This window comes from Squalius cephalus (assembly GCF_949319135.1).
Source record: "Squalius cephalus genome assembly, chromosome: 22".
In the NCBI taxonomy this organism is placed as follows: Eukaryota; Metazoa; Chordata; class Actinopteri; order Cypriniformes; family Leuciscidae; genus Squalius; species Squalius cephalus.
Window position 1 is genome coordinate 11,221,178 of NC_137143.1, and position 15,601 is coordinate 11,236,778.

Below are 15,601 nucleotides of genomic sequence, written 5' to 3' on the forward strand. Positions count from 1 at the left end.
AAATTCAGAATTTGTATCTGTTCTTTCCTTCAGTATAATCTACAGAAAACGGTTCAAATTGTAGTGGACTATTCCTTAAGCATATAACGCATATCATTGTTGCGCATGCGTATGTTCCATAGCATACATTGTAAAAATAAAAAAGAGCATGCATCAGAGAGAGAGAGAGAGAGAGAGAAAGGGAGAGGGGGGGGGGGGGGGGGGTGTGATTCCTAACTGCTCTTTTTAAACCCTCTTTTTCACCTGATAAAAGAAGCTGAGAATGAAACCAAACCCTGAGTGAGAATAACCAACATTTCAACTCTGTCACATTCATTAAAGACCTTCAAGGAGCACATCACGACCATGCAAGGTAAATTTTTTTTTTTTTTTTTTAAATCTCCTTCTGTTGAAAGGCTATTCAACTTCGTAATTAAGAATTATTGTAAGAATTTATTTATTAAGAATTTTGAAAGTAAAAATAAAGGTACTTGCATGGTTGTTTGCAGCATAGATACAACATCAAGAACCTTTTTTGGCTCCATATAGTTCTTTGGAAATTAAAAGTTTCTTGATGTTAGATTACAGGTTTTCAAGATCTATCTGTTCATCAGTTTTTTGAGTTCTTTAGGTTTTAGTTCTCTATATGATATGAGGCAGTAAAAAACTTTTTGGTTCTACATAAATAAGAACGTTTTAATAATAATAATACAATTAATTAAAAAAAAAAAACTGTTGAAAATTAACAAAATAATTCATAATTTTAATGTAACAAAACAGAGTAACATAGGATATCAATTGCAGCGTCCAATTCAGTAAAATTAAATGTATTAATGAAATGTATTTTAGCGGATGTGAATCGTAATTTGAACTGTGTTTCTAGTGAGAATGATGCAGAAAACTGCTCTGCTAGCACTCTGCTGCCTGTTACTGTCAGTTACATCTTCCCCAGTCTATCCAGCACTGAGGTAAGACACACACCAACTGTTCCATCATGCGTGTATTTAATTAAAAAATATTTGGTGTCTTAATTGTTGTAATTAACCGTTTATTACATATTCTTACTCTTACACTAGCTCTGTTCAATAGTGTGACTTCATATTTCATTAATTTATTAATTGATTCATTTGGTAATGTGCAAGTTGGTTTAGTCGGATGCATTCTAGTTAGTTTAGAAAGCATTGCTATGGATTACATGGCTCAAATAGTTTAACTATTTTTAAATAAATTCATAAATTAATATTATACAAGTGTTGTATAGTTGTAATTTATAAAATATTAGTTTTAAAGAAAAATTATATTTGTAAATGTTTTTTGTAAAAGAAAATGTTTTAACATAAGTGAACATGATAAAAATATAAAACTGCTACACATTTAACAAATCTTTTACCTTTTATAACGTTTTAGAAAGAAAAAAAAAGCATGTTTGACATGGTTTTAATGACACTGTAGAGACGAGACTTTATGATTACAATTACAGTGTAATTTTATATCTGAAGCATGAGATTTTTTCCCAGTTTTTCAAATAACAGTTACATAATTTATAATTACAAATCCTTTTAAATGTAAGGCTACTTAAATCGTAAACAATATTATATAATAGCAAACCATTTTCATAGCGTTCAGATTTTCTCAGAACATGGCATTTGCAGTGCTTGTTGGGAGACAACTAATTAACAATGTGTGACTCATTTTTACACTGGACACACACCTCTATACAAATCCATGGACAGGGAATAGGGTGTGTGTGAATTATACTAACAAAGAATGAGAACAGTGAGTGAACTGGAAAGCCTGTGCGCTACTTTTGAGCGCATGTTCAGAATCTGTCACAGGTCACATTAATTGACAAAACCTGAACCCTGCTTTTGTTGTGTTAAGGGTCAGGGCTTCTCATTATAACCAATAGACACTGGACGTTTTTGCATCTTATTTAATTATTGGGGGGCTAGATAATAAGAAACTAGATAAAAACTAAGATAAAAAAGTTTGTCAAGACAAACTTTGAAGTTGGCTTTAGAAATCCAGACCAGAACGTTTGAAAAAGTTTGAACAACTTTGACAGACAGACAGATAAGCTAAGGTGTTGCTATACAGTTGCTAAGGTATTCTGTGTGGTTGCTAAGGTGTTGCTGTGCGGTTGCTAAGGTACTTGTGTGGTTGCTAGGGTGTTGCTATGCGGTTGCTAAGGTACTCAGGGTGGTTGCTATGGTATTCTGGGTGGTTGCTAGGGTGTTGCTATGCGGTTGCTAAGGTGCTCAGGGTGGTTGCTAGGGTGTTGCTATGCAGTTGCTAAGGTAGTCAGGGTGGTTACAATGCGGTTGTTAGGGTACTCAGGGTGGTTGGTAAGGTATTCTGGGTGGTTGCTAGGGTGTTGCAGATAGATAGATAGATAGATAGATAGATAGATAGATATATAGATAGATAGATAGATAGATAGATAGATAGATAGGAAAATGTCGGATCAGTTATAGATATAGCAACTCGAGACACAACACTCTGAAGGTCTAGTCTGTGTTTGGTGGTTCTAGCTTTAAAGCTCTAGGATTTAGAGTCATAATTTTTTATCTCAGAATAATAATAATATTAAGTTTAAATAGTATTTCAGTTTATTGCTGTATCAAGAATTGTTATTGAATCTCATCATGAGTTTTGTGATTTGTCAACTTAAATACATGTGGTGGATTATTTCTCTCCACTTTAAAAAGTATGCTGCCTATTTCATATATATATAAAAAAGTTATTCTTGTGTCTTTGTCAACAAACCACAGATTCCCATGGGGACGGTTTAACCCATTTAGTATAATATCATGCCTCATTGTATATTAGCGTGTATTAAAAGCTCTGTGTCTTTTTTGTCCTGGGAAATAACAGTGAACAAATGTTCAATAGCTTTTTTTGTAGCCAAGACTTTACAGAAATGGACAAAAATAACCTTTAAAAATAACCAAAATTATTCTATTACTGAAAATCTAAAACAGCTAAAACAGACTAAAACAGCTCCTGTCTGAAAAAGTCTCCAAAGCATCCTGCATTTTGATTGTATGTAGAAGAGCACTTGTTCTACCTAATATTATAGAGTATATTCACGTCTTATGAATGTAACAGGGATAAACACAGTGCTTTATGTGTTTGTTAGGTTTGGTCAGCGAGCGGCTGCGATCCTGATGACCTCCTCTATTGAGGATCCAATGCAGCTGACAGCAGACAGTTCACTGTTGCACACACCAGAAGCTGAGCTTAGGTTGCTCATTCATTCATTCATTCATTCATTCATTCATTCATTCATTCATTCATTCATTCATTCATTCATTCATTCATTCATTCATTCATTCATTCATTCATTCATTCATTCATTCATTCATTCATTCAGTCATTCATTCAGTCATTCATTCATACACCCATGGCTCAACAATAAAAAAGTTTTATTTTATTGTTTTATTTTATTTTCTAATAAAATATTTTTTTTTTGCTTGCCATTGGTTTAACACTTTCACTAGCCATACTAAAAAATACATAAATTAATAAATTAATTTAAAAAATCATGTATCTTTTTAGAAGCATGCAGCATTGGCCCAACAGTAAGTAAAGTTTTAGTAAGTTAAAGTTAACAGTAAGTTAAATTTAACCTGAAACTCTCTCACACTGCTGTGGGCTATTGGGCAATCCCAAGTGCTGAACCATAACGCCATCCAGAAATTGTCTAATCTGATTTGAAATATAGTTATCTTACTGTATGATGTTTAAACACTATTTTTAGGTTTGGAAGACATGCTGACGCAATCTTTACCAACAGCTACCGAAAAGTTCTTGGTCAAATATCTGCCAGAAAATTCCTTCAAACTGTTATGGGCAAAAGACTTGGGTATGTTTCTTTTTTGACATTTATTTGAACAAATACTTTTAAAACAGGGTAATTAAAATTTTTATTTATTTAAATAATTTAGTTTTAGGTACCTCTGCTGTGCTTTTAAGATTTGTGAACACCCAATATATTGGCATCATTAATGTTTAAATATGACCGATCATGTATTAAAATCTTGGGTTCCAAGGATCATTATAATTACTTAAACTTTTATTTTCAAAGATTAAAGAAAAAATGTATTTGTACTGATGTGATTTAACCCATGACTTACCAAATTAATAATGCTGTGTCCCTTGAGATTTCAATCATTTTTACCTTTGTCAACAGACCAGAAACTCAAAACTATGTAAAACGCCAATCCGGCATATATGGAGACACCTACAAGCAAGATGTGGATATGGATGTCATTGAGAGGGAACAAAGTTACAGAGAACCACAAAGACTTAAGTTCTCATAGCTACACACTGATGAAAACATTAAAAACAACAACAACAACAACTGTGAACTGTCTTTTTGCCAAATTTCACAATGGATTATTAAAACTCAGTTCACCACACGGAAATAAGGAGTCCCTAACTAAAACACACAAATGTTTAAATCACTGTATTTTACATTCACACCATAGTAAATATGGTTGTATAGTGGTATAATTGATTGTTTCCTAAGCCTCTCCTAAAACACTGATAAAACAAGGTATTAGGATCTCTTGCCAAATCTCTTGCAACTGACTCTGGTAGGTCACATGAGCGGTCATGAATTTACTTACCCAAAATAAGTATCTCCTCAGAGAGTATGCAATTTTGAATGCAGCATATATTGAAAATACAAGTAGAAACTCAATGCAACAAAAGTGAATACAGCTGTGATCATTGACGCAAGTTGGAAAACCTGTAATCATTGAAACGGAATTGTGTGCTGTGATTTCAATTTTTTTTTTTTTTTTGACATTAATTCGAGGACGTTTACAAGGCGTAGATATGAAACCTTTCATCTATGCACAATTTCAAGATCATTTGCGATTTATAAATTTCACTTCTAGGAGACGTAAGCACGTTTGTTTGTGAGTAAAACTTTCATCCTCTGAATCACATGTAGGCTAAACACATTTGAGAAATGATCATAAGATCAAATGTAGGATGGTTTCTAAGCAACATTTTATATATGATGCACCAGAACTTTCTAAATTTGGACTGTGCATGTCTGCATCATGGTTTTAAATGGGAAATAACTGCCAGATGAATTAAAAAAATTAGAACATTGTCCAGTTTACTCAATATTATTTATCTACACAACAAAATTGTTTCTCTCCAAACTTGGATTTCTTCACTTTCAATTAATGTGGTCCTTAAATGTGCAAGCTACAACTAGATTAAATTATGTTGGGTGAAAACCACATTAGAGAGGAGAGAATGTTGAAATTGAATATTATTTTATGTGATTTTGAGCAAGATGAGAAAAGAGGAAGACTTTAGGGAGAAATATTGTTACATGTTTATGTTGTGGTTTAAAACCATTTCAACTACGTTTTACTTGCTATTTTAGTGAAGAGTGGAGATTTTGTTTAGACTGTACTCAGTATTTAGCATGAAGAAAACAAGTTCTGTTGTTTGCCAACTTGTTAGCTAGCAAGTACAATAATATAATTCAGTGATGTGATGAAAATAGAAAAATTGTATGAATTAACGCTGTCAGGGAACTACCTAAATTAATTTTGAGACTACATAATTGGCTCACTTCAAAATAATTTAATTCCAAACCACACTCTTATAAAGGGTTATGTCAGTGTCATAGAACCTTTTAGGGGTTCCCATTTTATGGGCTTTATGGACATGTTTGAATTAATTTTAATTTAAATAAATTTTATGAATTAAACAGCTTGTAAACTTTATCACTGTAAAAAATTTAAATAACATTTCTCTCCAATTTGGCATAAAATGTTATTTAAAATTGAGTCAAGAACACTATGGTTATATATACAACCCCACTGAACCCATTTTCTAAGAGTGCATGATGTTAAAGTTACATGAACAAATTTGTGTAACTTGATTAATAAATCAAATTCAACACACTTTTTTCCATCGAAACACTGTTGCATCATTAATCAGAAGATCGAGAACGTGACGTGTGCCCTACAGAATATAATTATTTTGTTTTGTTTAGGCTATTTCCATGTTAAGCTTTTGACTTGACACGTGCGTGACATGAAACTTTTGACTGGTAGCAGATATCAGCATTATATCCATCACACTGCTCTCTAAAAAAACAGCATTGGCTCCAGAAAAACCCCCACTAAATAAAGCACATGTGTTTTCATGGTTTTATTTATTTTAAAAAACACTTAACTCAAACACGTTAGCCATCTGTGTGGTGATTACTGGGAGAATGGTTCAACAATTCAGTTGCTTGATGACAAAGAAAACCTCTTGCTCCCAACAGGAACATGCTTCACTATTCATTACAAAAATCTGAGGACAGGAATTTGTCAAAAACAAACAAATAAACCCAAAATAAAGAGAGAAAACAACAACAGAACATCACAAGTTTCATTTGCATTAACACCAAACAAGACTCAATGTACAAGCAACAATCATCATATATCCTCAGTATCATTCATCTTACAGTGCTTTGTTTTCAGGAAAAAAAACAAAAACAAACATGTTTCTCATTTTTGTCAATTTCAGAACATTTCGGCCTACACGTTTGTTTCTCTTTTAAACCACCACCAATTATTCTGTTCCCAAATTTCTTAAAGTAAAAAAAAAAAAAAAAAAAATGATTATGAAGCATCCACCGTCGTCTTCTCTTGATTTTGCCAGCATCATTTTCTTTCAAGTCTGAAAGAGAGAATATTAAGTTCTGATTAAAACTAGATTTGTACTTCTTGAAGGAATAGTAGTGCTTGCAAGGCAACAAAACATTGTTGAAGATAAGGTGAGCTTAGGTTTTAAACTTTGGTTCTTCATATTCTGCAATGCCATCAAATCTTCCTGCTGTCAATCACACCGCCTTGAATAAGGTTAAACAGATGCAGGAAAAGACCACCACGCTGTATGCAAATATCAAGATGACACCATCTGTTGGTTTGTATTTCGAATGCTAAATTCAAATTTTCAAACTCTAAGAAAGTTAAAATGTCAATATAGTGCTGCATTGCAAGCACTGTAAAAGAAAATTATTTTAAATGGAGCAATATTGCACAACTTTTATCGTGGTCATGAAATCATGACCAATCTACTCAGTATTCAAAACAACTTTAGGAGGGGGAGAATAAATTTCATGCATTGACATTTGTTTATTAGCAAGCATCTCGTCTATAATGCCGGCACCTGATTAAATGGCAACCTATGCCAATCAGGTATTGGTGCAAACACTAAACAGAACTATAATTTTTGCAATGCAATTTCTCTTTTTGCAGACCAGTTCAGTGTAAGGTTGAGAATGATGCAGCAGGCTATTCCGATCTAGCATACTTTACTGAAAGTGTACAGCATCACATGCTAAATACTAATAATAAACGCATCCAAGCATTTAATAGTGCTAAATAAACAGACTTAAGAACTTTTAAAAAGATGGAGAAAAACTTCCATATATATTTTGTTGTTGATGTTAAAGGTTGATACTTAGTGCAAATTCATTATTTTAAATTTAATTTCAAACAGATTGTTACTTCTGTATGATAAAGTAATGTTTGTGCTGTCATGTTCAAAGTAACAACAGTTGAGAACCCTTGCACTAATGTTGCTGCCATTTGTGAATCCAGAACATTCTATGATGCCCCTTATTTCCATACACTGTAAAACTCAACCAGTCTAAGAACTCAAACCATTTGAGGAAAACGATTACCTTCAACCATTTAAATTTAAAAACTAATGTTTACGAGTACTGTGAATTTGCTCCATTTGAGTCCACATAATAATAATAAACTATAAATAAATAAATAATTATAAATAAACTATAATTCCACTTAAATACTTTGTGTAGCTAAAACTTAATTAAATTGCATTTTACGGTTAAATGTTAGTTAGCGATAGCACAAGCACACTTGCATGTACTACAGTAACTAGCAAAGAGACTATCACTGTGCGTGTGCACAGCCATTGCGATGTAAATAAAGCAAAATATGGTCTTCATTGCAAAATATGGCCAATCATTGATTAATTTCTCTGAAAATCTTTACTTTTCATGGGAATGGTAACCCCTAAAACAGAAACCCTTTAAACTTTCAACATTAGAGAACATTAAATACTAAAAGATCACCCAAAAACACATAACTAAGTAATATTTTAAGCAAATCAACTTGTTTCATTTGGTATTTTTGACTGATAGGTTTTACAGTGTAGAACGATTCATGTTTGCACTGAAAACAATAGTTTAATGAATTCGCTCCTTGGAGTTTCCAGAGTAATTGCTCAAGCAGAACTTTAATCAGGCAATTCCGCAGCCGAGTAACTTTCACAGCGACAAAAAGACTTTGGGACTAAATAAATATCAACTCTCAGACCAAGCAATTTATCATACAGGGCCTGAACCGTAGTTTAGCAGTCCGTCACTGCACACACTAATGGAGTGAAACAAGCGTACACAAAAACAAGTGATCACAACAATCTGATCAATAAATAGCATGACATGAAAAATATGGCTTGACAGTCACAAATGGCGATTATGTTTCAGAGGAGGTTGTGAGCTTCACTTCACAAACACACTGACATAGCCATGCAGTAGGTGTTGGCATGGAAATTATGTTGATGCAATATTATGGGATGCACAGGTGGCAACAGCAAGCCTTACTTCAGCCTGAAGACTGGCATTTCGTTTTGCATAATATACAGGCATTTACCGCAGACTCCTATACTTTGCCAATCTACTACTTTGTTCTGCAGCGATCCTAAAGGAAGGGTAAAGAAAGAGAAGGAATGGAAAAACGCAGAAGGGTTAAATAAACAAACACAGACACTTAAAAGTCTGTTCACACCAAGAACAATAACTATATTAGAATCCATACCAACAAATGATAACGTTATCATAAATGTACAGTGCTGTTATGTCACCTGCTGCTTTAAATGCTCGAGCTATTTAAAGCTGGGTGGATTCTGATTAACTGTCAAAGTTTTTATGGTTCAACAGCTGAAAAGAAAAAGTACTCTGAAAGTGATTCCAACGACATTGTTCCTGTTTCTTTATCGTTATAGCTGTGGTGTGGATTTCCCTATTCTCAAATAATTGGAACGATTATTAAAACTTTATGGTTATTGTGCTTGGTGTGCTTAATGCCCCATCACAAATACAGTGCCTTTAAAGTGCCCCTATTATGCTATTTTAAAGTTTCCTAATGTTGTTTTGGAGACTCCTACAGGTTAACATGCATCAAAGGAAAAAAAACTGTTTAATTTTTAAATAAAAATTCACCACATTTTCAATGATTCTCAAAGGACTCGTCAGATGAATCAGTCTCTCTAAATCCCTCCTTTCCGCAAGCTACTCTGCTCTGATTGGCCAGACAGCTCAGTCTGTTGTGATTGGTATAGAGCTGGTAAGTCCCGCCCATCCATAAAACCCCAAGTGGACCTCTAGGTTGAAAAATCGTCAATGCAAGTGTATGTGAGAAAATAATTATTTTCTGGTCCCTTTTGATTTGTGCCATGAATGTGAACATATGTTGTCTGTGAATTTTTTATATAATTTTTCATGTTAGGAGTTTGACAGTATATTGTATGATTCTTTGGCTAGCAGTTGTGGAAAAGACATAACGAGAAAGACACTTGTCAAATCACGGTGCTAATGCTGCGATAATCTATGGAGACAGATCGAGATGCCTGTGTTTTGTACCCAAATGTCACTATTCAAACCAAATGGGCTGTTCTTTCTTCAGATTCCCGTCGAAAGCAGCGAAGAGTTGTAGTCCACAAAGTGCTCTCACACAAAGTTTAACCGTATCAAACTTCTACCTGCTAAATTGTAGCATTCTTCACATGAAAAATTATATTAAAAATTCACAGAAAACATGTGTTCACATTCATGGCAAAATTCAAACGGGACCAGAAAATAATTATTTTCTCACATTCACTTGCATTGACGATTTTTCAACCTAGAGGTCCAGTGGGGTTAGCGGAAGGGGCGGGACTTACCAGCTCTATACCGCGTACTGCGTGTGTGTCGAAAACAAGAACGCCCATTGCCATAACAGCGTCAGCTCTGCATGTCCTGAGGCTTCCTACACCGTAAACTAAACACAGTAACGAACAATGACGTTGATTTTACCATATCAATCCGAGCGCGAGTCCGATGATGAAACATTGGAAGAATTCATTCAACCCGAACCTCCATCGCAAGGACGACTCGAGCAGGACGTTTCTCAGTGATACACTACTCGGTTTGAGGTACATTATGAGATGTTGCAACTGTAATTCCTCACCATCAGCATTAACAAGTGCATCTCCATCTCTTGATTATTTTACTTATAGGCCTACTTATTTATTTACAGAGTATTTTTCTAATTTATTGCAGTGAACATGTGGAAACTGTATCAATAACAGTGCATACATTAGCCGAGCTCTAGCGTGAATGACTGATGTAACAAACGTGGGTAAAACAAATCTTGCTCCATGCTTAATCTTTACTCAAAGTAGTAAGAACGACAGACAATCGGCATTAATATACACAGTTTTAGATAATAGTGTGGCCCACAACTGATCAGCAGAAGTATTTCAGTAAGACAGCAATAATGTGAGTTAACCAGTTAGCAAGAGACCTACACAATATAAAACTCAAAACTAAGTATTTTGAACACCATCTTTCAAGTGCTCCCTCTGCGCGCGTGAACGCGGACAACGACGCAGAAGTATAAATGAAAACCAACGCGTTGCCTAGAGCATAGAGGCTCCGGCGTAGGTCCGACGCAGAAGTATAAATCAGCCTTTACACTGCTGTGGTATCGTGGTAAAGATTAATTTTAACCTCTGATTCTTCACATGCTCCTCCTTGGGCAGTGAAAAAAACTGGTTTTACCTTCACATTGTAGAGCACAGCTTCTCCTCAACATGATCCAGTCTCGACAGGAATCAGCTGCAGGTTTGAGGTTCAAGTTTTCCCTGGTGTCTGCGCGTGCAATATGCTAATGTTTCGTCTTGACGTCCCAACGAAACAGCTTATGACTCGTTTGAAAAAACGATTCATTTAATCGACTCAGAGTCGACTAAATACACTATAAAACAATAAACTATATACGGTGCACTTTCACTTTACATGAAAGGTAATTTTCTAAAATCCATAATAGGGGCCCTTTAACACTGAATTACCAGGTCACTGTACTGCTAGTTGCTCTTAGATGTTGCTCTTAGGGGCTGTGTGACTGGCCATAACTTTTGAAAACCTGCCATGACATGTATTGGCAATAAACATAAGACACCTAAACTTGACTACAGATGGATGAGCTTCCCTGACATCAGTAGAACTTTTCTCAACTCTGTTGCATCAACTGTCTCCTAATGCCATCAGATATCACAGACTCTCATTGATAGTTAATGAATTTAGGACTCTTTGCCCTTAATTGCTGCATGTATGAATGTCCCTTTGGGAAAGAGATGAAACTCTAGACAAGCAGAAGTCAAACCCTTCTTAAAAGGCATTCCCACTGTACAGAATTGTGCCTAGAAAATAATAAAACACTAAACCCTTAAAACTAATCTCTGAATGGGCACTTACGTTCTCCCTATGGTCTCTCTGAAGGCACTACAGATAAATTGAAAGTGAACGACTGTTAATTAGTAGGTCATACTCATGGAGGTAGATTCTAAATTTGTGAAATTAATCTAGTCCCAAAAGACAGAAAATGAGGAGAGGAAACTTCTGAGTGAACCAAGCACACACTACAGAGACAGTGACACATCCACAAGTTCAGCAAAATGTTCAGAGTGAAGGCACCCAAGGTCAGTCTGAACATTTTGCTGAACTGAATCAAAGCCTCTCAATTGTCAAGTTTTACAGCCTTTCACTGCGTCAGAAATAGGGCTGTGCCCTATATCAAATATTTTAGATATATTCATAATGATATTGATCACGAATCACAATGTATAATTAATGAACACTGTTAATATCACACTGACTTTAATGTAAATTCAATTTGGCCTTTAAAGTTCCTAAAGACCAGCTTGATAAGACTAGCTTCATGTTCCTAAACGGTTCATTTGTTCACAGAAGTCTCTATAACACTTTACAATAAGGTCTCTTTGTTTACATTAGTTAATGTAACTAACATGAACTAACAATGAGCAATACTTTTGTTGCAGTATTTATTAAACTTTGTTAATGTTAGTTAATAAAAATCCAGTTGTTCATTGTTTGTTCATGTTAGTTCACAGTACATGAACTAATGTTAACAAACACAACTTTTGGTTTTAATAATGTATTAGATGTTAAAATTAACATTAAGATTAATAAATGCTGTAGAAATATTGTTCATGCTTAGTTCATGTAAACTTAAGTAATTAATTAATGTTAACAAACCTTATTGCAAAGTGTTACCAAAGTCACTTGTTATATTTTTGATGCAATTAAATATTTTTGTGAAAAATGCATGTAGGTAAATATTTCTTCATTTTATGCTGCGTTTACATACACTTGTCGCCATGCAAGTGTAAATGCAATATTGAGAGAAAGAAGTTTCTGACTGACAGAGTCAGCACATAAAACAACACACATCAACAGCCTTTGCATTATTAACAGCACTGACAAGTAGAAGAGATAACACCGGTGCCATGCACCAAAATAAACGACAAGCTTTACAAATGAAACAACATCAGTATTACTAAAAATAATCATTGTTTTGCTGTAGTAACAAATAATATAACTCTTTAAGACTTAAATTGTATTATTTTTAAGCTGTCAAATGAGGATTTGCCAGGCTGTAAACAAAACGGTATTAGCTTTTTTTTTCTTTTTTTTTTTTTAAATAAAGGGGAATAAGCCACTCAATTTGTCCCAACCTGACTTCTTGTTTGAGAGCGCAAAAAAATGTCTACACATTGAATAACGCTGTGCATTTCAAGGCAGTGGGACTTTAAGAATCCGCAAAACTTTACTATAATGGTGCTGACAAAAGGACAGTTTGAAAGAAAAACTTCACATTTCTCATAATGGACAAATGTGTTTTTGAAAAGGTTTAAAATATGAATGGATACTGTACCTTTTCACAGCTTTCTGTGCCAGCATGCGGTTCCCAGCCAGGAATGTGAGGCTGCCTATAATAGCCAGATACTTCAGAGTCTGGAACATGTCCAAGTGGGTCCAGTACACATACATCAGACCCAACATAGCTGCAAGTGAAGAGAATTTTTTTTTTAACCAGAATATTAAATTTTCTCTCAGAAGCATGTCACATTACATGCATTATAAATTCACTTAGAGATTTAATGTGTAAATATGATTAATCACTGAAAACTGTTAAATTAGTTATTTTTAAATCAATTAATTGCCCCAATTACAATGTTTGATTCTGAGGAAATTTTCTTTATATTTGTATGCTAAACTGCTTTTGCATGGTGCTAGATCTTGACCTCATGTCCAATGTAAAATTTGGGTCCTGAAGGAAAAAACAAACATTAACCTATGTCAATGTAAAAAGAAAATGATATTTCTCTATGAAGAAAATGAGATTTGTACTTTCTGAACCCTAATGCTGCACTCTATTGACTCTATTGATCACACTTATGTACTGCCGAGTGCTATGTAGTAAAAGTCAGCCAATTTACCTGCATGGCCTATGTGGAAGAGAATAGTGCTGGGTGACAGAGTGAAGTTTGAGATATTGGCTCCAAGTTTAAACCACTGAATAGGAGACAGAGAGAGAAAAAAATTAACATGACAGACAGAGTGGAAGAATAATATACTGAATACATGGAAATGTGACACATCACAACATTAATTTACATAGATTTATTTTAATGGCAAGTCCATTTTAGATGTACTCATAATAATGGGTCAGAAGGTCCTTACCAGTATGAGCAGGAGCAGAAATGGAGAGAGGACCAGGGCAGTAAATGCGTTGGATACAACTGTGGGTGGCTTCTTCTCTGGCTCTCTGAACAGATGCTGTAAAAATTAAATTAATAAAATAAAATTAATGAAAAAAAAAACAAGATTGAGGTGACAGACAGGACTGAGTGATAGTTTAAAAAAAAAAATACACTTTTTTTTTTTTAACCTTTCGATATACATCTCAATATTTATTTATAGCCTATGTGCTCTAATATTCTTTGAGGAACCATCATTTCAACCAAACATTATGATCAATTAAATTCAAAATATTTAATTTAGGAAAAAAGTGCAATGTAATGTATGGTCATCGCAATTTTGGATTTAATCCCACATCTTTACAGTGTGTACTTGGGCAGCATGAAGAAAAATATTCAACTCAAAATGTTAATGGGTTATATATACAGAAAGTGATTGCTCTGCTTATAAATCACTGAAGCTGTCAATCATTTCAGTTCAGAGTGAACTCACTAACTGAACACTCTTGTGAGTCCTGTTATAATAAAAACAAAAGCTGTCTATGCTGCATAATGAATCTCTTGTTAAAACGTGTTGGTTATAATGAGAGTTTGCAAGCGTGTAGAACAGTGAGCTTGCACTGACACGTCTGATTGGCCATAGCACTCATCCACTCAACAGACATGTCTGTGATTGGCTACAAATCTCAAAGCTTCAAAAATGCATTGTAAATATAATCCTTGCTCTTCACAAAGCGCAGGTGAAACAGCCACCTATCAAGCAGGTACCGAAATGAATTAGTACAGCAGAAAGGCTGGTATCTTAGCATTTTTTCAGTATCGAAGCACTTTTTACAACATTAATATTAACACTCATATTTGGGAGCCATTTGACAAACATTGCAAAACTCATGACACACAGAAATATAGTGAAATGGAATCATTATAAAAACCAAGCTACATCATGGATATATTACATAACCAGAAAAAAACTATTCAAAATCATAGACATCCAATATATCGCCAAGCCCTAGAGGCACAACATTTATTGTGATGGTGTTCCAGTCACTGGAGAGCTTACCTGGATTTCCGGTTTGGGTGTGTACAAAGTTTTAGCCTGAATTGCTGAAGGTGCCTCTTCATCCAAAAACTTCAGCACGACATCAGCCTTTGAAAAGAATTTAAAGTCATTTCAAAGACCGATTTCATGTCTTTTGTAACAGTTCAACAGCTTAATTTCCAAACATGTCAGAAAAAAAGACGAACATAAGAAACCTACAAAAGTTTACTTCAAGATCCCAGCATTCTCCAGTAAAAATAACTGCCTTACCACATTCCACAAAATGGGGTTGTCCAGCGTAGCATCTCCCACCATCAGGTAAAGAGCGTAGGTGCCAGAGATGGAGTCAAACTCTGTTTTTCTCTCAGCTGTGTCCAGCTCAAACTTATACAAGTTCTTACTGTCAGGTTCAGCCACAAACACAACCTCCTGACCTGTCTTCTGGTTGTGTAACCTAACAAAGGTCTGAGAACAATGACTTGAATCAGTTTTATCAAATATTTTTGAAAGGTGAATTTAACCAGGGTTGCCAACTTTGCTTGCCTGGCTGAGTGAGATTTTGATAACATGGACTGAATCAATGACTCCTATTTTGAGGTTACAGATCCAACAATTAATTTTACAAATACTTCAACCTAATGTTGTGCTAGATGCACTAGATGACAATCATTAACTAGCTTAACTATTGTATTTATTTTTGTATGGAGAGAC

The 15,601-nt window shown here is 34.6% G+C and overlaps 2 protein-coding genes across 5 annotated transcripts in view; one reads left to right on the top strand and one right to left on the bottom strand.

Moving 5' to 3' along the window:
- The first annotated feature begins 261 nt into the window (after positions 1-261).
- On the top strand, positions 262-4,425 carry ghrh (growth hormone releasing hormone). The gene is made up of 5 exons (XM_079858305.1): positions 262-352; positions 863-947; positions 3,119-3,223; positions 3,740-3,844; positions 4,172-4,425. Exons 1-5 carry the CDS (start codon positions 346-348, stop codon positions 4,299-4,301), a joined length of 432 nt encoding a protein of 143 aa, XP_079714431.1. The 5' UTR covers positions 262-345; the 3' UTR covers positions 4,302-4,425.
- A 2,173-nt stretch (positions 4,426-6,598) lies between these two features.
- Positions 6,599-15,601, bottom strand: part of rpn2 (ribophorin II) — an 81,071-nt gene continuing 72,068 nt past the window's right edge. For 2 of the 4 annotated variants that reach the window (XM_079857514.1, XM_079857512.1), the window contains exons 12-18: positions 15,161-15,355; positions 14,912-14,998; positions 13,835-13,930; positions 13,591-13,666; positions 13,026-13,155; positions 8,633-8,729; positions 6,599-6,678 (exon numbers count right to left, since the gene is read on the bottom strand). In XM_079857514.1, the coding sequence (XP_079713640.1) occupies positions 8,678-8,729; positions 13,026-13,155; positions 13,591-13,666; positions 13,835-13,930; positions 14,912-14,998; positions 15,161-15,355 (636 nt within the window). In that variant the 3' untranslated portion in view covers positions 6,599-6,678; positions 8,633-8,677. The remainder of the gene's footprint in view (positions 6,679-8,632; positions 8,730-13,025; positions 13,156-13,590; positions 13,667-13,834; positions 13,931-14,911; positions 14,999-15,160; positions 15,356-15,601) is intronic. The other 2 variants (XM_079857515.1, XM_079857513.1) reach the window with 1 other exon arrangement.

Bases quoted from the DNA above. Each gene is read 5' to 3' on its own strand.
- ghrh (XM_079858305.1), top strand. The intron at 948-3,118 runs GTAAGACACACA...TGTGTTTGTTAG, and splicing joins CCAGTCTATCCAGCACTGAG to GTTTGGTCAGCGAGCGGCTG. The intron at 3,845-4,171 runs GTATGTTTCTTT...CTTTGTCAACAG, and splicing joins GTTATGGGCAAAAGACTTGG to ACCAGAAACTCAAAACTATG.